Here is a 25,351-nt window from a genome sequence, read left to right as displayed (position 1 = left end):
AACACGAGATTGTCTCCATACAAATGTGTCTGAGTGTGTACACACATACACACACACCCTGTACACACATGCCCAGAGAAATGAAGGTTTCAGATCAGACACACACATGAGTGCTATGCGTTTGACCACTTAAACAAAATAAGCATGGGCCAGTATCTGCATTTGAGTTGAACACCTCCACCAGCAATCACTTACATGGCTGACCTTAGTTTTTATTGTGGGCACCAGGGAACCACATTATCAGACACATTGGGCCAGCCCGATTCACCTCACCCTCATTTTTCTTTCCTCACAGATGAAAAGGTCTTTAGCCAGATTGTTTTCTTTTTGTCCCACTCTGAGTGGGGGTAGTGGTGATGGTGGTGGTAGGGGGAGGAACGACAGACATGATTTTTGCATGACTATGGGTCTGCTCTATAAATACGCAAATGCAGGCCTTTGTTTTAAGTGTAATCAGCAGGATTGCATTTGCATTGCTTGTAAGTGAATCACATAAGTGAAATTACATTGCCTGCATCTCATTTGGTATCATAAAACGTTATGGGATACAGGCTGTTTTTCTCCAACTAAAGTGTCTCGAGTTAGTATTAGGGAGCTTGCTTTCATTTTCCTTTGTGACCAAATTTGTTGTGTTCTTCAGAGCTGTGCTCGTATTTTCACTTATGTTGGTTTGGAGAGAAATTCTCATTGGAGTCCTCCTGAATGAGCTAAGATATTGGTTCAGTAGGGGGTAAATGGGAGTTTTAAGACTATCTCATGTCGTGTAGCAAGTGATTGCTAATCACTTTCTGTCGCTAGTGACAACTGCTTACTAAGAGTAAATGCCAGTCACTGTTGGAGCTCTTCAGGCAGTTGGCTACAGAAAGTAGTTTACATGATTAAAAAAAAAAAATCCAACTTAAGTCAATTACCATGTTTTTAGCGAACACTTCAAAATACACATCTTCCTTAGTTGTTTAAAAGATACCCTAAGGCATTTGCCTTGGACTGCATTTTGAGATTTCTTCACATTTTTTTTTTCTTGAAAATACATTTAACATAACACAAATTAATAGTTAGTGACTTCAAAAGTCCCGGTAACAAATGAGCATGTCCTTTTCCCCTTTCCTTCCTACCTTCTCTTTCTCCCTTCTCTTCTCTTTTAAGATGTAGAATTTTACATAAATAGTTCTGATTGGCTTCGAACTTGCGATCTTCTTCCTCAGGTCCCCAAGTGCTGAGTTCATTGGCTTGTTCCCCTATGTCCTTTGAAGATTTTTGTAATTCATGAAATTTTTAAGGTGGGAATTGTAATCTATTTAGGTGTGGTTACCCACAAAACCTCTTTCTTAGAGACATCATTGATAAAAACCCTGGAGCTCCACAGGGGAGCATGAAGACTGTGTTCAAAGGTAGGCCAGTTACAGTGAGAGTCCAGTAAAGATCCTTACCCTTGCAGGCAAGGACCATCTTTGGGTTTGGGAGAAGTGTTGAAAGCATACTTCTTCACGCAGGTCAAACAGTGGGGAGAACTAGGAAGAGTCGGATGTGGTGCATGAGAACTACAACTTTAGAGTAAGGTGGTTTTTATTTAGTTGGTTATTTTTCCTGTCAGAAGGGAACACTTGATCTCATATGAAAAGAAAAATTAGCTTTCACCTTCAGTTATTCTCAACAAGACTTAGAAGGTGATTCAGTTTTACACTCTTAAGTTATTAAAAAAAAGTCTATCGATGAGAAATATATTTTATATAGAAGAGAAAGACTGAGTACAGTGTCTTTTTAATTAGCAAACTTAATTGAAACAACGTGCAAATAGGTTAAATATGTTCTAGGCTATATATTCCTACAAAGCAAAAATACTTGTGTGACCAGTTTTGGGTGTACTTTTAAGTATCGTTTTGTTTGTTCTACTTGGTAAGATAATATTATACAGTCATAAGAATTTAAATATTGTTGCTCTCTGCTTCTTTTTTATTGTTCACAAAAACTGTAAAGACCTTTGTTCCCATTGCCAAGTGGTTCATAAAGGAGATAACTGCATTCACTGAGGTTCCAGTGCTTCCCATAAAGTCCTCCACAGATGGATCTTCTGGGGTGTAGAGTTACCTGTCTGACTACTGTGACTTTTATTTCTCTTGTAGTCACTTATGATTTCCTGAGCATTCCCATCTCTGGTTTGAAAAAAAAAAAAATCTGGATAGTGTTTCCAAACTGATGGCCTTCTTGACTTCAAACATTTCTTTTTTGTCTAGCTTTACAGATATCTTTATTTTATATTCCATTCATCACCATTTTCTCATTGAAAATATTAACCATGCTTATCCTGCTTCAAATGAGCAGCTGCGCTTTGAAACCAGATCCGTCTCTGGGCTGTAATTGGCCAGTGAAGGAGACCAGGTTTGCTCATGCTGAAAAGAATTGCTTTTGACTGTGAAGCATTCTTATGCTTTCTTCTTCTTTTTTTTTTTCCTCAAAATTTGGAGTCTTCCCAAGCAAAGAAATAAAAAGAACAAAGGAAGGAAGAAGGGAGAGATGGAAGGAGAGAGAGAAAAAGAAAGAGAAAGGGTTTAAAGAAATAAAAGACAAAGGAAGGGGCCCACAACAGTTTTGAATACTTGGGAACAAAGCAGCTGATTCCCTGTGACTTGAGAGAAGATGGCGTGAGACTGAGGCAGGGCAGAGAAGCGGGGAGCAGGAAATGGAGCCCCTCATCCCGGAATCCACTTGAAGCCTCAAAGAAACCAACAAAGCTGCAAGGACTGCAATGCAGTGAAAAACTAACTGTTCAGGGTCCTGGTCTCTTCCAGTTATAAACCTGCAATTGCCTAGGGAGCTTCAGAAGCCCCACTTACAGGAAGAGAGCATATGCTAACACCCCTGTGAAGCTCCAGTGACTGCTGGTCTCACCATATCAGAGTATAATTTTATCCAGGGTGTCCCCAGAGCCACCTTACTGGTCCAGATAGAGGGATAAGAAGGAGGGAAAAGGGGTCTTAGCAACTTTCTGACATGTGGCCACCAAAATAGTGTATATGACTGATGCTTAACAATTATTTTTGACTGTCCTTTGAGGAGCCACACTTGAGTATGTATTACTTTTCCTGACTCTTTAAGAAGCATTTATTCAGCTCTGCTGTATCATTACCTGGCTAGTACTGAAGTTCTTAGTGTAAATGTCACAAATCTCCCGTACAACTTGAAGTGAGCTACCTAAAAATCTAGGGGTACTCCTTGGACTGCACTGTGCAACTGTGTCTCTGTTGCATCACAGCTGACAAGATGACTTCCATAAGGCTGTTGGTTTGACTCTTTATCACAGAGCCATATTTTTCTCCTTTTAAAATTAAATTTACCAGAATAAGTAGAATAGTTAGCAAAGTAGGTCCCATGTCTGTGTCTGAGTCTATATGTTTGTATTTGTTCTGTTGGGTGTTTTATCATTCCTTCAGGGCTCACACAGCTGAGAGGGCAGAAACCAGCTCTGTGAGAAAGAACTGGGTGTTACAAGCAGGTTTGTGTCCATCTCCCTCAGACCCAGAAATCATCTTCAGTCCTACTCATTCAAATCGCTCTGGTCCTGGCAAAGTTCATACAGCTCCCGCTCAATATGCCTAAGAAATAATCTCATGAGTGAGTTTTCATACTTCACTTCTTGCCTGTAAGCACAGGGGTCTTCAGACTCACCAGGCTAAATGCCTTGGGTTGGTTTCATCATGGAGAGTTTTCATATGCATATTGCCATAGTAACTTTCCACTTGCTCACAAAAGTGCTGGACTGACTACTGGAAGGCTACTCTGAAAGATGACCCCAATAATCCTTTACAAATGGTAAATAGGGTCTATTACCTTACAGATAGAGATAGTTGCATATTTTGCTGTTAAGAGCACCAAAAAAAAAAAAAAAGATTTGAAATGCTCACTGGTAGGCTATTTAATAAGTACTATTTTTTTTTGAAACAACAACAAACCTAAACAACAACAGCAACAAAACCAGGAAACTGGCCACCATACTATATACCTGAGTATGTACATTACACCCCATAATAACTAGAAAATAACATTTCTAAATGTACATAAATTATAACACTGTTTATTATATTGGAAGGAAATAATTTCTCTTGACAGAGTAGCTACTTTTGGGCAATCAGCAGCCATGAATAACTAAGACTACCCATACAATTCTAAATGAATATTGATTTTTGTGTACACACATTGTGCATCGTCTCCAAGGGAAAAAAAAGTTGGAACTGATACCTCTAGTTAAGATAGACATATTTGAAAGTCTTCCCTGAGCCTTGTAAATAGAATGGTGAATGTAACTGTTCCATTTTGATAGGCATTACTTGTTTGGCATAGTCCTCTTATTCATCCACTCATTGAAATATGTACTGAAATTCTGATATAGTGTCAGGCAAACAAATTGCAGGTTTGGGACTTTTTAACAGATTGGAGAACCCCCTCAATTCATTGTGCGCAGAGTCGTTCAGTGCCCTGCCCACAGATGATTTGCATGTCTTCGTACAGAGTTTGCTATAGCATCAAATCTAGAACTAATGCCTACTATTTTGGTTGTTTTCCTTCGTATTATTATATTAAACTTTTTGAACTACAGGACATACGTGTAGTCTAAGTTATACCGAGGAAACAGCTGAAAAGAGGCAGACCAATTGAGAGGTAGCAAACCCCACAGAGTATGTGTTGGTGGTGGTGTTGGTGATGATGAGGATGATGATGGTGATGATGGTGATGGGGAAATTTCCACCTCTTTTTGTATTAGCCATGTGCTAGTTATCCTCGTAAAATAATATATTATCTTAATTGCCCTCACTTAGCTGGTAGTCCCTTTATGTAGACAAGAAAACCAACTAAAATGGGGAGGAACTGTCAAGAGTGACCTGGATTTCATACTTTTTCAGTTTGCTGAATTTTGTTGTGGGTTATGGGTCCCGTTTAGTCTGTCAAGAAGTCCTTGACATAGCTTCAAGATGTGGATTTTGACTATTTTCTTTTCCAAATCGATGCTCATGATAAAACCATGTGGAACTGAGGTTGCAAAGAAATGTGAAAGAATCCCGACTAGCAAGCTGAATTTTGGAATGACTTCACCGATTGAGGCCTTAGAGAGAAGCATGACCGAGCATGGCTTCTTTGCTGTGAAAGATGACTATGGAGGGACTCGGTATGAGGAGGTGTGGAGAAAAGAGTACTGAATGGAGAGTCAAGTAGCTTTTAGGCCTCAACTCCCTTATCTGTAAAATGAAGCCAGTATTGGCTAGAGCCAGTAGTCTCCAAGGCTCTTGCAATTTCAAGCGTTCTAAGCTATCAGGGCAAAGTTACTTAGATCTCCTTACATCAGTTGCTGGACTTTAAAAAACTGCAGGGGTCTGAGGAGAATGCAGTACAAAAGCCTCCATGGAAACATCACACTCATAGGTCAGGGATGATAGAGGGGCCACTTAAAACTGTTAGTTTATGCACCTAAACACCCAAACTGAGTAGAAAAAAAAATATCAAAAGGAAAAGGTCTTTCTCAATCTTATTCTTGGGGACCCAGGAAAGGAATTTCTCAAAGGTCATGTTGATACAGAGGCATTTACTATGTGAAGACCAGCCTGGCCTTTGGCAGCTCAGAATAAAGACCTTGAGGTTCTGTAGGAGGGTGTTAAGGATTTTCTGCTTCGATACATAAACACATATTTGTCACAAAACTACGAACACTGGCCCAGGCAACTGTCTCGAGCTTCTAGTATCAGAATTGCTGTTTATTCGTTTTTAATTCCGGTATCGGACTTCCATTTTATTTACTGTGAGATGTGGAACAGATCACTAAAACCTGCTCGCTGGTTCTAAAACTCTGAATTGGTTGGTATGGCTTCCATAGCTCACAGAGGGTTTGGAGTAGCTGGGCCCTCACAGGGGCTGGTTCATGGGGATGTAACTGGTTTGAGAAATAGTTTCTATGGGGAAGATGAAGAAAGGCCCACCATGTAAAGATAGCTCACACCTGAGTCAGAACAGGTTGCTGTGTGGAGGGTGGAGTCAGTGATAACCGGCATCTGGGAAATGGCAGGTGAAGCAGGTCAGTGTGTCATGGCCTTGGAGTCACAGAGACTGTTTGCTTTGGGGGTTGCTATAAGCTGCCATCTTGAAAGGAGAAGATCTGTGGAGTTCTGTGCTAATAACTGAGGTTAGAGAGGCTAGCCTGCGCCCTCTGTACTAAATGCAGCAAATGCCGGGAGTCTACAAACTCCAGGAAACTGAGTCTACCCAGGCTCTCCAGAAGAACAGAACCAAAAGAATAAACAAGAAGTGTTAGGCTGGCTTACGTCCTGTAGGGTGTGTAGTCCACAGTGGCTGTTAGCACAGTGGAAAACCTGAAAACCTCCAAGCTGCTCGGCCAATGAGGATGGGCATCTCAACAGTCACAGTCTGGCACTGGGAAGCCGGCAGGAATCCTGGAGAGCCACTGGTCTATGGTCCATCGGGGAAGACTGAAGAAGCTGATGTCCACAAAGGCTGACAGCACAACTATAGGGTAGATGTGCTCACCAGTAAGATGTGAAAACAGACCAGGACACACCCCTGCTTGTCCCTTGCTCGCCTTAAGGCCTAGCTGCTGTCAGGAGGTGTGAGAGTCTTTTCTTCTTCAGTTAGCCTTTCCTGGAAATATCCTCACAGACCATGCCAGAGGTCCATCTCATAGCTGATTCCAGATGCAATCAAGAGACGCTAACCATCATGCTGTACAGTAGGTAGCAGGACTCATGCAGACATGTTGGGGCTATAAGGCAGAAGCTTTAAAATCTGAGCCTTTCGTTAAAGGAACGAGGCCAGGACAAACTGTCATCGCTGGAATTGAGACTGCTCTCAGAGCTTAGTAAACAACGCCAAAGCCCATTTCTTACCTGAAGTGAGGCGAACAGGGAGAGAGGTCCGAGTGGTTCGTCCCCTAGCTGTTGGAGGCTTGGATTAGGAATTTTTGAATGCCGTCCACTGTTAAATTCAGTTCAGGAGCCTGGCCTTGAGCTGAGCTGAGTGGTCAGGCTGCCATAGCTTTGGGTAGCAGATTGGCACAGGGCTGGCAATGACGGCTCTGTAGTTGGGATGTTCACAGACTCCAGAGAAGGTTCTAAATTGGGTGTTCTAAATTGAGGCCATCTCAGGATAACTTGGAAAGGGTGTGCTTTTCTCCCTCCCTTTCATCACCTACATAAAATGAAAAAGAAGCAGTAGTCCTAATTGCTTAATCTCTAGGCCCTTGATATTGTGTTTAGGGTCATTTGTTTTCCTAAATTTCCATGCAGTTTGTCATGCCAACAGTTTCCTTCTTGTGGGGTAAGGCTTTTCTTTTTGTCTCCACTAATACTGAAAAGCCTTGTTCATGATGATGTACCTGTCAGATATCCGACACAGGGATTGGCATTCTAGATGCCATGTTTAATACCCAAAGAACTTTTGAAGTGGATGTTGTGGTGATGAGGCTTGAATCGGAATGTGCTGGCTCTTCTTGCGACATAGTCCATTCTTGTCCATTAGATCAGTCTTTGAGCTTGACACATTTAATTCTGGGTTCTCACTCTGGTGTTCTCAAGAACAATGAATTTCAGGTGCTGTGCCTGGAAATTTAAAGACACTGTCTTTTTTCTTAACCGATAATTGCTTAGAGCAGGAGTCTCTGAGTATTTGCTTGTTTTAACTATGGGAAATACCAATGGAGTTCACCGTTTGTTCTGTTCTCCATACACCACCAATGGTGAGTAGAAAGATTTGGCCTTGAATGATGGTCATGCCTGATAACACCAGTACTGATTGAGCCCTGATAATGGTGTCTGCTGTCACCAGCCTTACAGACTATAACGATAAACAATTTCACTATTGTTGTCTCTACCAAATTCTTGCCCTTCTTTCTTCTTTTAACCCGTGAAAGAAAATAAAGTGGCTGTGGTACTTTCACATACATTACAATACATAAAACATAGATTTTTATGGTGCAGTAAAAAACATAAATTTTTTTGTTTCTTTTTTTTTGTGGTCAGTGGTGTTGAGTGGTGACAGAACAGTGACTTGAGAAATAAACTGAGTGGAGGGAGAGGAGCAAAGAAGCCATTCACATCTGTGCTCTGGCTTGCACTGAACATTGGCTGCAAAGGTGGGAGGTGTTTTATGATTCTCCCTGTTCCCACTGTGGGTGGCCAGAGCTGCCAAGTGCATGATTTTATTTATCTTGGAAGAGTTGCTATAATTGTTGACCAGAACTACTGGCATTTGGAGCTCACATATTGCTGAATGCATCGTCTGTTGGCATTTGACAAATATGGCTATGGTGTTTCTCACCCCAGGACAAAAGTTACGTAGCTGGTTCCTCCAACAGCCTGGCTCTGGATCATGGGCATCACCCATGATCGTGGCCGTACACAGAGAATTGCGTCTGGGCTCGACAGCTCAAATGCCTTTGGGGTAAGCTCAGAAGAGAGAAATGGTTAAGAAAATTGTGACAAAACCAATGCATGTAATATTCTGCAGCCAGTGCCAATGTTTACAAGGATCCTTTGGGAACATTCAACATGCTGATGATATAATGATTGAAGTGGAACAGGAGAAAAAAAACACACACACAAAAAGAAGAAAACCTAGAATATAACATTTTGAGCACATAATGATCCCAATTATGTTTAAAAAAAAAAACATCATAGAAGAAAGAGGAAACGGAAAGATACCAAAATGTTACTAGTAGCTATTTCTGGGAGGAAGAATTATGGGTCAATCTTTCTTTGCTTTTTTATGTATGCATTCTTAATTTTACTAAAGTTCTTCCTAATTTTAGTAAGCCTACATTTTTATAATTAGAGAAGCAAGTTTTTTTTTAAATAGTAAAACATAATTTCTTATATTTTGGGAAAACTCTTTTTTGTGCACAGGGACACTCACTCATCCCTGGCCTTCCTGCTTTCTCTGGTTGACTGGATTAACACATTGTTGTGTGTAAAATAACACCTATTTGACAGGAGCATGAGGTAGCCCTTGAAAACTTGACAGTTTTAATGGTACCAGGCAGGGGCAGGGCTGGCTTAAGGAGTCCGATATCCTCCACTGAGGGCCTGGGTGCTTTGTCCTCTGTTTATACCAAGACTGTATGTGGAGCAATTCATCAAGGAACGTATTCAGGTTCCATCACCCTGCTTAAATTAGGGCAATCCTGAGGCAGAAATAGCAGAGAAACAATAATACTATAATTAGTGGTCCTCTGCCTTGTGCTTAGTGGCTTTTCGTTACTTCTCCACAGTATCCTTAGGAAGCAAGTATTTTTACCTAAATGCAAATGCAAAACTGGAGCAGGTTTAGCTTTCCCTTCGTCTCAGAGGTTGTCAGTTTGTGTGTTTGGAATTTAAATCTGTGCCCAATTGTCTTCAGAACCTACTGTGCTCATGAAGTTTTCTCTGGAGTCTAGTAAAATTCACGCAGGAATTTATATTAAGCCATTTGCTTTTCTTTCAAATGAAATAAGAGATGGAAGCCAATGACATTTGGACCAGTAAAAACACCTGACAGAGGATAGACGTTTTGGTTTTTAAAGTATTTTCTGTTTGTCATTATCCAAGTTGTTAAAACTAGAATTTAAGAAGTTTATTGGGTACTTACTAGTAATTTATTTGAAATCTGAAGAAAACTTGTATTTCTCCCACTGAGCATTGGATTGCTTGGAGGAAGGGACAGCCAAGGAGGCAACGTAACAGTGAATAATCCCAGGAGTCAGTCAGACTTCTCTTGTAGTTGAGGCTTCCTGCTTTATGGTGGTTCTGACCTTGGGGAAATTATTTAACTCCATAGCCCAGTATCTCTCATCTGTAAAATGGGATTAATACCTACCTCATAGGCTTCTTGCAGTGAATAGATGAGGTAATGCTTGTAAAGCATTTGGCACGGTGCCCAACCCATGGTTACTGCGCTCATTGATGGCAGCTATTATTTTTATTACTGGGAGTCGAGAAGCTTGGAGCCTGTTCCCAGTTCTACTGTTGACTTTGGCTTTAAGAAAGTCACTCAGCCCTCCGGGCCTTAGCCTCCCTGTGGAATAGTAACCCTGTTCCAGAAGGTAAAGATGGGACGGAATTATGCATGAGGAGGGGTTCTCAGAGGGTGTGGGCTCCACTGATGTTTGCGGTAAGCATGGAGGTGAGCAGCAGACAGCGATGGGGTGAATCATGAGCTCTTCTTGGACTGAAGTCATTATTCTGGCTCTTCTGTGGGAGTGCAGCCTGCATGGAACAAGTCTGTGAGTTATACTGAGTCCCTCGGGGTAGAAAAGCTTTCACCCAGAAGCATTGCAATGCAGTGCACCCATCTGGCTGATTTGCTGCCTCTCACCAAGGAAGAGCTCAACTCAGAGAGAGCCTAGTAGGAGAAGTTAATGCATCTTTCCCCAGGCTGTGCCTTCTGGCTGATAGGGGGTCTCCTGACAGGGCCGTTGCTGTTGGCACTTTCTCTCAGGAGTGAGGGGAGGGTGAAGAGAGACTGTTGCTTTCTGCCCTGCGAGCTGTGTAAGCATGAGGTGGGGGCGGGGGAATCACCAGACGGACACAGTGGCTGACTGTGTGTCTGTGTAAGCTTGTCTGTACTCAGACCAAGTGACTGCCCATCTTTGCCGCATTACTCATTGCCACCAGTGATCAGGAAGGCTCTCCCCACCCCCGTAGGTTGCATTGAAATTCCTGCCACTTTTTGCAGTTTTCCAATTCCCGTAGTAGTGTGAGTAATGACGGGCCCTAGTCCTGTATTAACCATTTGAGAGTAAGAGTAAATAGAAAAAAAAAAAAATATATATATATATATATATATTCTATTCCCACTGCACCTGCAGCTTCTCGTGTTGTGATGCAAGAATGAGACCCTTGCTGTGGGAGAGCAATCTTTTCAGAGACCTTTCCTCAGTTCTCTCCAAATCTTAGGTTCCCATGGGACTTCCACTGTCTCTGCAGAAGAGAGAGCCCCAGCCTCAGCCCTAACCAGATTCAGTGTCTCAGCAGAGCCTGCTTCCCTACAGTACACATTTGGGGACATCACCTGCTACAACTACTTTTCATTTTCTGGAGAACTATTCTGAGGCTTGATAGGGAAGCCACCATGTTTTATATTACTGTGACTACACTGGTAGGAAGCGTGCAGACTCAGTCTTGTCCCCCTAGTCATCCCCTCCCAAAAGACGATTTAAAGCAGACCGCAAGCCACAGAATTTGCAAGGCTAACTTTCTCATGTGGAAAAGAAAAATTATTGCAGTGCCCTTTAGCTAAGTACACTCCCATCAGCCTTTATGGATGGTGGCAGTTACCTGTTCACCTCCTCACAAGGGAAGAGAACTTGAAACTATCACAAGGCAGAACCCAGAGATGTGGCTGGGACAATATCCGATACCACAGCACAGGCGGAACCTGGTGAGAGTAGCTTTTTCTCTTCCTTTCTTTTTAAAGGAAGGCATGTTTCTGCAAAGAGAATGAACTAAGCCCTCTTTCATCTTACTCCCCAGTGCTTTAGCAGAGATAGCTGCATCCTAGCAGGGCTGGCTGTGGAGACTACAGGAAGCTGCTCGTCAGAATGCACACGTGAAGAGTGCATCTTGCGCAGTTTAGCATTCACACAAATACACAGAAAGAAGTGAAAACGGAAGTGCAGCTAGAGTTACACAAACAGGGTGGGGGGAAGAAGTTCTCGTAAGTCTTCAGCAAATGTTGACACGGAACTGAGGGTTCTCTGCAGTCTGTAGTATCCCAAGAAGTGACTGATTTGGAGCAGAACAAGTAAGATTTGGGCGCAAACCATCATGAGACCAATGAAGTGTAGAAATGACATACGACCAAACACAGGAAGAAAGTGGGTCTTCCTGAGAGTAAAACTGTGTGCACACATGTAGGCTAGCTGTTGCATTCTGTTGTTTGATATGGAAGCAATTTGATCCATACTTCGGGCTCAGAAATCTTTACTTGTGCATTGCTGTTGCTTATAAAGTTTTAAATTAAAAAAAAAATCCACTTTATTACTGAAAGATACTGAATTAATTGGGGGAGCAGTATTAACTGTAGTAATGATTAGTGTTCAGATTTTGTAAAAATTGATATTTGGGTAATCAGTCCTACTGGGCTCTGGTAATCTTAGTGCAATTGTGAAGGAGAAATAAAAGCTCTAACAAATTTGGGAAGCGTCGCCTTGCAAAGGCGTTTACTGGAAAACTCTTCCTTGTAAACTTAAACTGAAGACGTCATTGTTTTCTTCCTTTCCATCTCCCCCTTCCAGCTTTAAATACTGCTTCTTCTATGTCAGTCCATCAGTAGGCAGGGGTGCTACCTCTACACTGTTGTGTTGGGGTTAAGTTTTCAATGCAGGTAGCTTAGGGGGAGCACACGGGCGCTGTACCATTGCGGTAGTTATGTTTTTGTTCAGCCTTCGAGGCAAGCCTTATCATCACCCCAGCTTACAGATGAAAGATCTGAGGCTTCCACAAGTTCAGTCACTTGTTCAGGGTCTCATAGTAGGGAGGGGTAGAGCCATGGTGCACAGGCAGGCCCTGATCTCTTAGCCACTTTGCTCTTTCTTCCCTCCATATATATATATGTGTGTGTGTATGTATGCATGTAATTTATTTATGTATGTATGTGCTGCATGTATGTATATACATATATATATAATTTTTGGCATGTTGATTATATTTTGTTATATATATATATATATAATCCTAAATGAAAAGTCAAGATTTATTATGATAGAAATAGCCTTGTGGTACTATCTCTGTATGGATGTAAAAATGAATGCTTCCCAACTTTTATGGTGGTATGGGGCAGAAAGCTATGCAATCTAATATGGAATGAAAAATACTGAACGAATTTATAAGTACACAGAAAATTAGAACAGGAGTTAGTTGACTCTCCCCTGAATGCAGTTTATTTGCATATACAGGCAAACGTTTTTTTCCCCATTGCATTCAGTGCTCTGCAAATTGCACAGGTTTAGAGTAGCCCAAAGGATAAGGCAGCTCTCTACTAGGTCACGTAACCTCCAGAGGTGTGGGCATTGCCTTCAGGGGATAACTGCTTCAAAGCTGTATATTTTCCTCCCTACCGCTACTGGATAGCAAAGGGCACACGGATTTAGCCAGGTTCGGATCTAAATGCAAACCTCCAAGATCGGTGACAGACCACCAGTGAGGTTTGGAGAACACAAACAAAGTGTACAAATACACCGTGCCCCCAAAGTTTTCGGAAGATAGAAGGTAATAATGCACAAAAGCCCCAGCCAGGGAAGAGAAGCAGTGCTGATAATGATGGCCTCATTATTACCAAACAGGGAAGCCGGCTCTCTCAGTCTTCAGTTGGGCTGGACAGATGGCTCAGTGGTTAAAGGCGCTTGCTGCTTGCTCTGCCACCTGGGGTCAGTCCCAGCTTCCTCGTGGCAGCTTACAACTATCTGTAACTGCATACCCCGGGTATTTGCAACCCTCTTCCAGCCCCTTGGATACTTGCACTCACACAGATATATCATACCCCGAACACATACACATAAGTAAACATAAAATAAATCTTAAAATAATAGAAACACGTGTCTTTTGAGTGACCGAATCCAGAGACAACAAAGCTCTCGGTGGAAGCTCTGGCTGGGTCACACCCAGATGTGATATCCTGGTTATTTTATTTGCTGAGTCACTTGAAAAATATCAAATGCTCAAGAGTCTGTCTCCAAATTCTGCTTATCTGCCTGAAGGTGGTTTCTCCAAGAGACTCAGTTGTCATCCCTGTCCTTCCCAGAAGTTAAATCAACCAAAGACATCTGAATGCTGTCACAGGAGAGAAGATCTGTGGGTGAATTATGCCGTAATGATTCTTCCTCCTGTCTCTCCCCAAGGCCCTAGGCCTCTTCCTTCAAAAGCACCCTTGCCTAGGCCCTCTCTGTCTCTTCCTCCTTTCCCTTAGAAAGGCAGCATATTCATGGCCAGGTCTCACTGCTTTTTTGAGTGTTTGATCTCCTGTGAGTACATGGGTGCATGTGTATGACCTATCCTCTAAATGTCCAGATAGTAAAGCTTTTAGGCTTTAGAGGCCATATGGTATTTGTTGTAACTATAAAACTCTGTCCTGGTGTATTGAAAGCAGTCACAGACAATAGTTTAAAAAAATGAATGTCGTTGTTTGCCAATAAAATGTTACAAAAATAGACACTGGGCTGAATTTTGCCTATGGGCTAAGGTTTGTAACCACGAGATTAAATAAAGAAGCTAATTGAAAAAAGGGTAGGGAAGACCAGTTGCCCAGCATTCTTACCGGTAGGCCTTGTCCGTGTCTAACAACAGGAAAACCCAGGCAAAGCTTGGGCTGTGCTAGCAGAAATTGAATTAACATGATGGATGGCACTGCCTGTGTTGCTGTTAGAAGTGAATTGAGCTCTGGGGTTCCAGTTAGACCTACCATGCATTCTCTTCTCCACAGAGTCACTATCTCACTGGCCACTGCGCTCTGCCTTTAGCAACGCAGAGAAAGCAAACCACAGCCACTCATGGAGAACCATATACTCTGTAGAACTCTACCTTGGCAGCATTCCTCCCTCCCCCACTCCAGAGCGGGGAGAAGCTAGTCTTTAGTCTTCCATGGGTTGTGGGTAGATGTAATTTTTGCCACTAATCAAGTTAGGTTAGCCATTTCAGCAAGGGGTAAAAATATAGGCTTTATCGTTTCAAAACAGCCTACAGAGACATAACTAGTAAGTGTAAAAATCATTATGTTGGATTAATTTTGAAAAGTAATTAAGTGTTAAAACCTTGTTAAAGGTCTTAGAAACTGCTCACTTATTTACATAGTTTTCCATATTCGGGTAAAGACTGTATTTTTACCTTAAGCATGACTGGTTCTGTGACTCTTATCATCTAATCAGAGCTGGAAAAAGAAACCAGCAAGGACCTGTAAAACCTAGTCGAAGTGGCCCTGCTCTCTCTCTCTCTCTCTCTCTCTCTCTCTCTCTCTCTCTCTCTCTCTTTTCCCTATTGTATTGCACAGTGCCTGGCATCTAAATAAATACAGCTGCTACCATCCATTAACATTGTCATGGCGATAGCAAAACAGCATTCTGTGGTCATATCGTGGTTGCAGAGCGATGGCTGTCTAGTTGGCTGCTCATACACACTCCTTGTGTGTGAGCATGATTGTGATGAGTCTGTGCATGATGTCATCACTTCCCTATTGCCTTTCCTTCACATTCCAAGCCCTGTTTTCCCTTTTTGACTCAGCTTGGCTGTACTGCCATGTGTCCGTGGCTTTTGTGGTCCCTGCTGAGCTGACCTTTCTTCCTTTGCTCTCCTCCTCTCTTCCCCTGTGTGGAGTCAGGTCAGCGTTCCTAAAATGAAGAGCCCTTTGAAGCTGTGAGGCTCCAGCTCCATAGTCTGGCGTTGTCTGGCTCAGCCTCCCTCCAGTCTTAACTTGGGCTTCAAAACTTCTGCTTCTCACTGTTTCGGAGATGCTCTTCCACCTCCACCTGCTTATTCCCAAGTCCCCAACAGACTTAGTAGCTCCCCACCACCCTTACTCCCCGGATGACCCTTATTTCTTCCCTACCTTTAAAGTTCTATGTTTGTTTTTATCCAAAGTCAAATTCCAGCTTTGGGCTGCTCTTGGGTCCCGTCTGTCTGACCCTTTAAAAGTGACAGAACCCCACTCCCCAATCCCCTTCCCTGTGCTCCTGACATTGGCACACTAAGTGCCCACGGTAATGCCCTGTCCCTACTACCCACACCCAGGCAGTGACCCCTGTGTTCTGCTTTATCCCACACGTTGTGAAAACCTTCCATCATCATGCTCGCACGTGGTTTCCCATACCCTCCATTCACATGGCCCAGGGCCGTCTCCGTGCTTCTTACAAATGCCTCCTATCATAACACCTAGAGCAGCCTGTGGGCTCCAGGAGGTGCTCAGTAAGCCCTTGTACAATGACCAAGTAACCGAGATGCTTGCCGGTAGCCTTTTTAATGGAGACTTTGCAGACTGTGGCAGGGTTCCTCGCTCTCCTTGCGCCCTGCATGGTTCCTGGCACACATACAAAAGAAGTGGTTGAGAAATGGTTGTTGACTGACTTCTCTGACCATCTGACTGCCTGGAAGAATGAACTCTCAGAAAGGGGTCCTGTGTCACCTTTTCACAAGTGTGGGACCGTTACCTGGAATTTTAAGCTAACCGATACGGCTGTCACATTGGAGCAGAGGCAGACATTTAACCCGAATGTTTCCAGTGGGTTACTTATACCTTATTCTGCACCATCTGAGAGTCTTCCAAGGCTGATACAGTAGCCAGCCTGATGGGATGCCAGCACCTCGAATGTCACTGCACTTGTAGGACCGCAAATTCACACACACACCGCATGCAGTGCCCAGCGATTTAAATGGTTACCACTTAATATTCACTGAACGTCGGCACTGTGCTCTTGGACCCAGAAACAAATAGAGGCAGCATGCACTCGTGCACTGGGCTTTGTTCTCTGTAATTAGTTGGTGACAGAACTGCGTTGATACGGCGGCTCTGCAGTTTCAGGGAAGCGGTGCCCTCGGTGCACATGGGAACGTATTTATAGACCTGGTTCTGCCTCGCACACTCCTTCACCTCTGTGGTGGTTCTGAGGTGCAGTGGCCAAACCGGGAAAGCTTCATCAGCTTGTAGTTTCAGGAAGAAGAGAGCAGCTCCATTTTGGAAGCACTGTAGTTAGACGGAATGCCTTTCCCTTTGGTTTCATGTGATGTCTAGTGTTCTGTCCCCCTTTGCAGCAGCTACTCCTCGAAGCTCTGCCTGGAGGCTGGATTTGCCATTCCATTGCCCTTCTGCAAAGTCCCACTAGTTCTGACTGTGTTTGGGTGGATCTGGACTGCAGTTAACATTGCCAGGGAAGCAGAATGTGAAGTTGAAACAACAAAAAAGATGAAGAGCTCTTAGCACCCAGGCATGAAGGCAGTTGCCCGCAGTCCTAGCACTGGGGAGGAAGAGGAAGGAGGCTCAAGGTTCAACACCTAGCCTTGCCTACATAATAAGTTCAAGGTCTGCCTGGGTTACATTAGACCCTGTTTTAGAGAGACAGAGAAGGAGAGAAGGAGGGAGTGAGGGCTGGAGGGAGAAGATGCTGAATTGTTTTTTGGGAACCTTGTAGTGGTTGTAGCTTGCTCTCTTTCTATTTACAAGGAAAGGAGAAAGTGACTTGCTCAGGTCCTCGAAGGACACACATAGTAAGAGCACACAGCCATGGACTCCATGGTTATGGGCTCATTTTAAGGTTTATCAGTGGAACCAGCCCCTCTTCAGAGACCCCCATTTAAAATCACAAGTTTGTGCTTGTGACTTAAAGTCTTTAAGAATGAAGGCTACTATGTCCAGCAAGATTTTAAAAATCGAACTTTTCTGTTGTTCCTTCCCTTGGTATGCTATTATATGTGAGGAAAGATTTTGAGAGACTTGATATAATGCTAACTTTCATAAGAATTGAGTTCTCTTTAAATATGATTGACTGACAGAGTTTAGGGGATTGATTTACTGGATTTTTTTTCATCAAATATTTATTTATTGTGTGTGTGTATATATGAGTGTGTATGTGTGAGTGTGTGTGTGTGTGTAGGTCACAACAGTTCTCAGGAGTTGGTTCTCTCCTTCTTCCATGCAGGTCCCATGGATGGAGTTCAAGTTGTCAGGCCTGACAACAAGCATTTTTAACAGCAATCTCACAGGTCCACATCTTACCATTTTACAGTCATTATATATTCTTCAGGTTGATAAGTTCCAAAACCTAAGTGGATGAAAAGAGAAGGGACTTGCAAGCTCTGAAAACAGGAGGTTAGCTCCATCCTCGTTCAGGAAATGTGAGTCACTCTACGGCAGTCAGTGTTTTCCAAAGTGTGAGATACGTTATTATTGGTGTTGGGCGAGATGTGTTAGAGTGGATAAACCTTAGATAAAACTTCATTTATTTTGATGTGTAATTTAAAAAATAGGACAAACATGGCATCGTTGGATAATACTCTTCAGGCACAAACTAAAAAGTAAATTTGTGTAAGAACAGTAAGATCCTTAAGAAATTAACAGTGAACTGAAGAAGGCAAAGTGAAGCTTTTGCTTACAAAAGACACAGGCTTAGTTGGGCTAAGTCCCTTTTCAGTATAGAAGCTCTATAATTCTTAGCCTAACCCTTATCTATCTATCTATCTATCTATCTATCTATCTATCTATCTATTTTAAAACTTGTTTCTGTGTGTTTGGGTGTTTTGCCTGTATGCATGTCTGGGCACCAAGTGCATGCCTGGTGACTAAGGAGGCCAGAGAGGACATCTGGATGGCCGCAAACTAGAGTATCAGGCAACTGCAAGCTGCCATGTGGGTGCTGGGAATTGAGCCCTGGGTCCTCCAGATAGCGAGCAGTCAGTGTTCTGACCTGTTGATCCATCTCTCCAGCCGCATTCCTTATGTGTTCTTTTTTTTCCCCCTTTCAGGTTTTCTATTTGTCTTTATCAGACAAAATGTCTGGTTCCGCTGTTATAATAGCGCACATGTAATTTTAGCTCTCATGCTTTCTGAAATACTCTGTGTTAAAAATGAACACTTTAATGTCACATTGGAAGGCTTTTGCAGATAAAATCAGCACATTGCATAAGCATGACACCACGATGGGTTCAGAGTAGAACAGGAGGTGATAAATACATTGAGATCCCGTTAGAGTGCTTGATAAGGGTCACACTCCGCTCTCACACTAATGAGAGGCTAATTGTATACACAAAGGTTTTATTGTGCTCCTGCTCTAGAGGATAAATCCATGCCACATTGTAAGGACTTTCACTAAAGATTTATTAATGAGACTTGCAATACTGTATAAATTAGTTATTAGGAGAAAAAAACAGATTTAGTCAGAAGACACTATAATGGAAGCAGTAGTATTATGATATTTGGGGGAGGGTTGGTAAAAAACACAATTTGTCAGTTCTAAATAATGAAATACTTCATTTGTTTGAACACCCAGCATTTACTTAAGCTTCAGAAATAACATTTGAGATATGGCACAAAATTGGTATAGTTAGAGGTTGGAGAGATTCTCTCTCTCTCTCTTTCTCTCTCTCTCTTTTTGGTTTTGGTTTTGTTTTTTTTAAGACAGTGTTTCTCTGTGTACTCCTGGCTGTCCTGGACTCATTTTTGTAGACCCAGCTGGCCTTGAACTCACAGGGATCTGCCTGCCTCTGTCTCCCTAAGTGCTGAGATTACAGGTGTGTGCCACTGCTCCTGGGTTGGAGAGAGACTTAATGGTTAAGAGTATTTGGTGCTCTTTTTGGGGACCTAGGTTCTGTTCCCAGCACCCACATGGTATTTTACAGCCACCTGTAATTCCAGTTCTTGGGGATTTGACTCCTTTTCCTGGCCTCAGAGGTCACCAGATAGACATGTGGTGTGCAAACATATACAAAGGTAAAAGACTCATATAAAACAAGACAAAACAAAATGGAGAATTAATTGGAAATGAGTGTGAGACGATCACTTGGGGCTCCCTGTGGTTAGGTTAGCACTTGTTTTTCATGAATGACTCATTGTTCTGACAATGAGTTCTGACACCACAAATGGAGAGGTTCCAGCCAGTATCTTGTACCTAGGATAGGCTGCCAGGGCTCTGACGTCACTAGGTTCCCTGGCACACATAGGAAAACTGGATAAACTGGCCACTCATCTGACATAAAGATTGCAGAGGTTCACAGAAGATGTTTTCACATATTTGGAGAACTGTTTTGTGGGAAAGGGACTGGATTCTTACTCTCTTATTATTTCAGAATGTGTAAGGAGGAGCAAGAAGTATCAATGGCAGGAATTACATTTTCAGTGTGGGTTCTATTTTCATTATTGCACCATATGGTGTGTGTGAGAGAGATCACCTTTTTATTTTCATGTGTATGTGCTATTATTATATGCTTTGTACACATGTGGCAACAGGCACTATTATCTCTCTCTCTCTCTCTCTCTCTTTTTTTTCCTAGATGAAGGAGCCAGGCAAACCACTTAATGTGATTTTACATTGTGCATGGTTTGAATCTGAAATGTCTCAAGGCCACGTGCTCTGTTAAAGGTCACGTTACTACTTTGTGGTTGCTGTTGAGAAGTGGTGCAGGTCGTCTATCAGAAATGGAGCCTCATAGAAGGAAGTGAAGCTGGGAAGGCATATTCTTGCAGTGGGACCTTGGCGTCTTCTCTCTGCCACTGGTAGCCACAAAGATGAGAGTGACTTTGGTCCAACACACACTCCCTTGACGTGTGGCCTTAAGCCCAAAGCAACAGGGTCAAGGGACCGTGAACTGATACTCCTGCAACCATGAGTCAAAGGAACTCTTTCCCCCTTTTAAGTTATTCATCTCTGATGCTTTGACACAGGGACAGTCAGCTGACACCTTCGTTCCTGGGAAGTGGGACTCAGGGTCCGTAGTCTGGCTCTGTAGCCACGCTTATTTACTGTTGTTTCCCGGCTGCGATTTCCAGAGCATGTGCTTTGTGAGTACGCTGTACTTGACGGTTTATATTTTCACAGCAGCACAGTGAATTAGGCATTGTTGCTCTCATTTTATAGATGGAAAGAAACGAGGCTCAAAGGAATTGAGAAACTCGCCCAAAGCAAATGACTCACAATTGTAATTCAATAGGATCCCTAGGCCATGCTTACTTTCCCTAGAGATGCACAATTGGTCTGGAGCTACAATCTTTTGTGGGAGGAGTTAAACATTTTTTTAATACTTTGAACATTCCATACATTTGTACTGTGTATATTGTTCATATCTATACAGCACTAGCTCCCTAGTGCCTTCACTTGACCCCCCTGCCCCCCATCAGCTTGCTCTCCTCTTTTCCTTTTTTGTTATCAATAACTTTCCTGGTCCAGTTGGTGCTGCTTGTATGCACATGGGTGTCTGGTCATTCACTAAGCCATGAGTAACTTAGCAGTGACCACATGCCCAAAAAAAAGGTGACTCTTCCTTCTTCGGCAGCCATTGACAGCCAGTAGCTCTTCCAGTAGGGTAGGGTCTCTTACCGTCCATGCTAGCTTTTAACTGGTTTGATCTTAGACAGGCTTTGTATGGTTCACCATAGCTGTTGTGAGGGGGGTGTTGTGTGGAACAGCCATATCAAGCATAGAAGTCAGCGTTTCACAGCTCACCTCACGATCTTAAGTTCTAAAATTCTTTAAGCTCCCTCTACCTTGAGGTTCCCTGAGCTTTGGATGGCGAGGGCTTGATAGAACAACCCACCCATAGCTGAGTATTGAGTCATCTATACTTAACGTGTTGACCAGTTGTGAGTCTCTGCAATGGCCACTGTCCACTGCAGAGGAAGTCCTAGGGCCAAAGTTGAAAGCCACCCAAATCTATGGGTAGAACTTCTGTTGTTTGGCTGGCTGGAACCAAAACTGTGTAATGAGGAAAAATTTAACAACTGCAATGGCACTGGGAGAAGAGAGGAAGCTTGAGATCTCCCTTTCTCTGCAAACTTTGGGCTAGAAATTCATGTCAGCTAGGCAGGGAAAGGGTAGAGGGGATTTAAGCATTGTATAAAGTATTGAACCAGACACTTAGTAAGGTTTTGCCCTGCTTTGAGGTTTTATGATATTGTGTTTTCTTCTCATCTCTCCATGTCATTTTGTTTTCCCCTGGGAGTACTCAGAAGTATGTGCAAATCTCACTCTGATGTTTGAATCTGGCCCTGGGGCTTTGATGGCGTTGGTAAAATACTCACTTCCTTAAGATGCTTGACATGATGCCCTAGGGAAAATGTTGGGTCATCTGAGAAGTCAGTAGCATGAGCAGTAAGTGGCAAAGCTATTGACTACAGAGGAAAATGGAGTGTGAGTGTTCCCACAGGTGAACTGGTAGATCTGCCTCCAGCAGAGTCCCCCCAGGCGTTCTTTGTAGCAAAAGCATCCGGCTGTCTTGACTTGCCCTTTGAAGGTGTTTATCAGATGCCCGGTATGGAAGCACTAGTTTTCCGCGGGATTGTCTCTACTTTAATTATCTCCACCGAAACTTACCTACTGTCCCCGACATCGTATTGTTGACTTTGGAGATTGTGGGTGGGGATGCCTTCCTTCTGCTGACTCCCAGATGATACCTATCAAGCTGTCCCACAGTGTGGCCCTGGTGGTACCCTATCTTATCTTCTGCAGCCATCTCCTGCTTTGAACTTCATGTTGCAGGAAAGGGCCTTACTATCTCAAGCTCAGAGTGTGTGTATGCATTTTTTTTCAATCCTCCCGACTATTCCCAACCCCTTTCTTCAACCATTCGTCTAGTGTCTCTCAAATGTCTGCCATTTCTCTTTGATAATATCATGCCAATTGAGTCCATGAGTAACAGGTCTCTGCATGTCTTTGTCTAACCTGGCCTCTTCAACTCATTCTGGCCTAATGCGGAAGTGAGGCATTTTCACCCTTTTTCTTGCCTCTACCCCCCATTTCTATTACCTTGGACTGCATGCGTTACATGTACATGTATTGGGCATGTACATGTTTCTCTGGAGGATGTGGGAGGGTGCAGAAGGAAGCTGAGGTGATTCAAAGAGTGAGTGGTGTTCTCCAAGGTTCCCCAAAGTTCACTGTCCAACATGTAGTAAAGATGGGGAAATGTTCTGCACAGTATGATGATTGGCTGCAGATTCATAGACCAAAGGGGTGTGTGTGTGTGTGTGTGTGTGTGTGTGTGTGTGTGTTGACAATGGCCTGTGCTACTTTCTGTCTATCTAATTCAAAATGATGGCTTCAGTGACCCTCTGATATATTGCAGTAGACTTCCAGGTATTTTGATGCAGTAGCCTTGCTGGTGTCTTGGCAGAATTGTCCATGTGCTGCATCAGTTGGACAAACACTGGAAAACAAAGATACGTTCACACACAGCTTTGCACACTCCCTTACTTGTTCTTATTTTTAATGATCCAATAATAACATCTCTTTCAAATGTCGGTCAGTTGGGTCTGAATGCAGCAGCCACATTCGAGTGAGCAGCTGGATTTTCTGTCTAGGAGCCATACCTGTCGCTTTTAGGGGGTGACAGTCAGCTGCAGAGAGGAACACTCACCCATTCTCTGGGAAAATTGCTTTCAGAGGGCAGGAGAGGTTGTTGAGATGGAGCCTGAGTTTCTGTGAGCTGAGCGCAAGAGTCTCTGTGATCGAATGAAAGACTGAATAATTTCCCACGTTAAAAGAGAAAGCATTGTTGGCTATAATAAAAAGGGCCCACCGATAGGATGAAATCAGTGGGTTCGTAAACTCCCTCTGTCCATAGCCTTGACGGGAAAAGGCCATGGGTGTATTTTGTACAGGTTGAACTTTATTTGGGGATCTCTAATTAGATTGGCTGCATCCCAGCTCCTGACTTCGTCTCACTCTTCTCTCTCCTCATCCTTCTTCCTTTTTCTTTACTTTGCTTCTTTGGCAAAGATGAAAAGATGAGGCTCACATGGAAGAAATTTAAGGGCTACCCAGGCTGCATACGAATGTCTTTATTTTCTTACTGCATTTACCTTGTTAAAGAAATTGTTTCCGTAAAGAGTTAGAGAAAAAGAAATTAAATAAATACCGCAGAGGCATTCTGCATCAGAAGTTTGCATGTATTTCACTGTGTGCTCTGATGCTTGCCAACTGTCAAGGGCGGGGCTGTGATATAAAATACGGTTCTACGTTTAATGTTTTGCTTTCCAACCTCCACACTGCCTAGTTGCTTCTCTGGTGACCTTGTCTTCGCCTTTATAACTGTTGCTTTCCCTCTGCCATCCAACAATAAGTGCACATGCCCACAGAGAAATTAAAGGAGGCTGTCGGCAGAGAGTTGATAACAGTTAAGCCATCTTTAACTTGGGAACAAACCTCTTAAATAATTAAGTGTATGCTCCAAGAGTCAGATTTGCATTTCTTTACCAAGTTTATTTGGCACACTTTGTTACACTCAATTAAACGAAAATGTTCTGTTTCATTTTTTTTTTTTTTTTTGCTTTGGGCTGATCCCTTTGCCTTTTGGTTCTTATGGCCCTCATGTAATTTCACAGTGTTTAAGTGTCTGAAACTATACATGTATTAATGCATACACAGGTATATACAGATCCATTAGAAGACATGCTATTTGTACCAAAGAGAATGTTTGCCCAACGTGTCTGAGTGTCTGAGCATCCCTTGTAACCTAAAGTATAACCTGGACTATAGGTAATTCTTGGTGGTGAAGATGAATTTGACAAAGTTATTCTAGTATGCTTAAAAAGAAAAACGAGCAAACAAACAAAACAAAACAATGGCAAGAAAAACTGTCATATGTGGCATTACTTTGCCTTCCCACAACTTTATCAGTAAATCTTGTAGCAAAAATCTGCAGACATGAGAATGGGTTTGGAAAGGAAACTGGGACATAAATGCTGTTTCTGCATCTCATGGCTGAGCATGCGCAGGCTGCTCTCTGTAAATTAGCTCATTGCTTAAGCTATGCATGTTTAAGAAGAAATAAATGAGATATCGGCTTCCTAATGAGAGGTTGGGATCAGTGGAAGCATGATGAGAGAAAGAACATAATTTTGCTTCCTCAGTTGGGGGCTCAATATCCTGAAACTTCAGTATTAATCACTATCAGTTGCTTGTGCTTTTTCTGACTCTTTTATTTTTTCTTAACCAGGTAAGTAACACATTTGAATTTTCCTAATGGGACCATAGATGAGAGATGCTGTCTTCTTTGCATCCCCCAGATGACCCTTTCTACTGTGGGCCTTTCTGTCCTTGCATTGGATTATTTGGGTGTGTGCATGATGACAGTCAATATGTATGTGTGATGACTATTAACATGTTTAACTGTTACGGGATCTATTATGTCTACTTTAGGGTCGACCCCATCCCATATGACACTCCAAAACCAGCGGGCCACACGCGGTTTGTCTGCATCTCAGACACGCACTCCAGAACAGATGGTATCCAGATGCCTTATGGGGACATCCTTCTCCACACAGGCGATTTCACCGAGCTGGGACTGCCCTCAGAGGTTAAGAAGTTTAATGACTGGTTAGGTAAGGAATGATTGCGTTCTGGCGGCCCCAATTAACCTTTCCTGGTCTGAGTGTCACTCACTGTGTCCTAATTGAATTAGAGCACTTGGAAGCCAGCTCAGCCATTTCTTGTATGATATGCTGCGATGTCTAGCTTTAATCCAATTTTGTTAATTAAAGATGAATTTTTAGATATTTAATTTTACTGTGCATCCTTTCAGTGTCTGGCCTCAGCGGCTCTGGGGCAGAAAGATCGGAAGCTCTGAAAGCAATCTCATCTCTCTCATCCTGCTTCAATGAGGACATTGGCACACACACAAGGCCTAGA

General features: G+C 42.8%; 1 protein-coding gene across 6 annotated transcripts in view; it reads left to right on the top strand.

Annotated features, from left to right (window-relative positions):
• The window catches only part of Mpped2 (metallophosphoesterase domain containing 2), a 171,816-nt gene that overhangs the window by 27,194 nt on the left and 119,271 nt on the right, over positions 1–25,351 (top strand). For 5 of the 6 annotated variants that reach the window (XM_060371399.1, XM_021651470.2, XM_060371398.1 and 2 more), the window contains exon 3: positions 24,863–25,044. The exons of the other annotated variant lie outside the window; for it this stretch is intronic. In XM_060371399.1, the coding sequence (XP_060227382.1) occupies positions 24,863–25,044 (182 nt within the window). The remainder of the gene's footprint in view (positions 1–24,862; positions 25,045–25,351) is intronic. 6 annotated transcript variants of the gene reach the window in all.

This window comes from Meriones unguiculatus, chromosome 18 (genome assembly GCF_030254825.1).
Source record: "Meriones unguiculatus strain TT.TT164.6M chromosome 18, Bangor_MerUng_6.1, whole genome shotgun sequence".
NCBI lineage: Eukaryota > Metazoa > Chordata > Mammalia > Rodentia > Muridae > Meriones > Meriones unguiculatus.
This window is presented reverse-complemented; position numbering and strand designations above follow the sequence as displayed.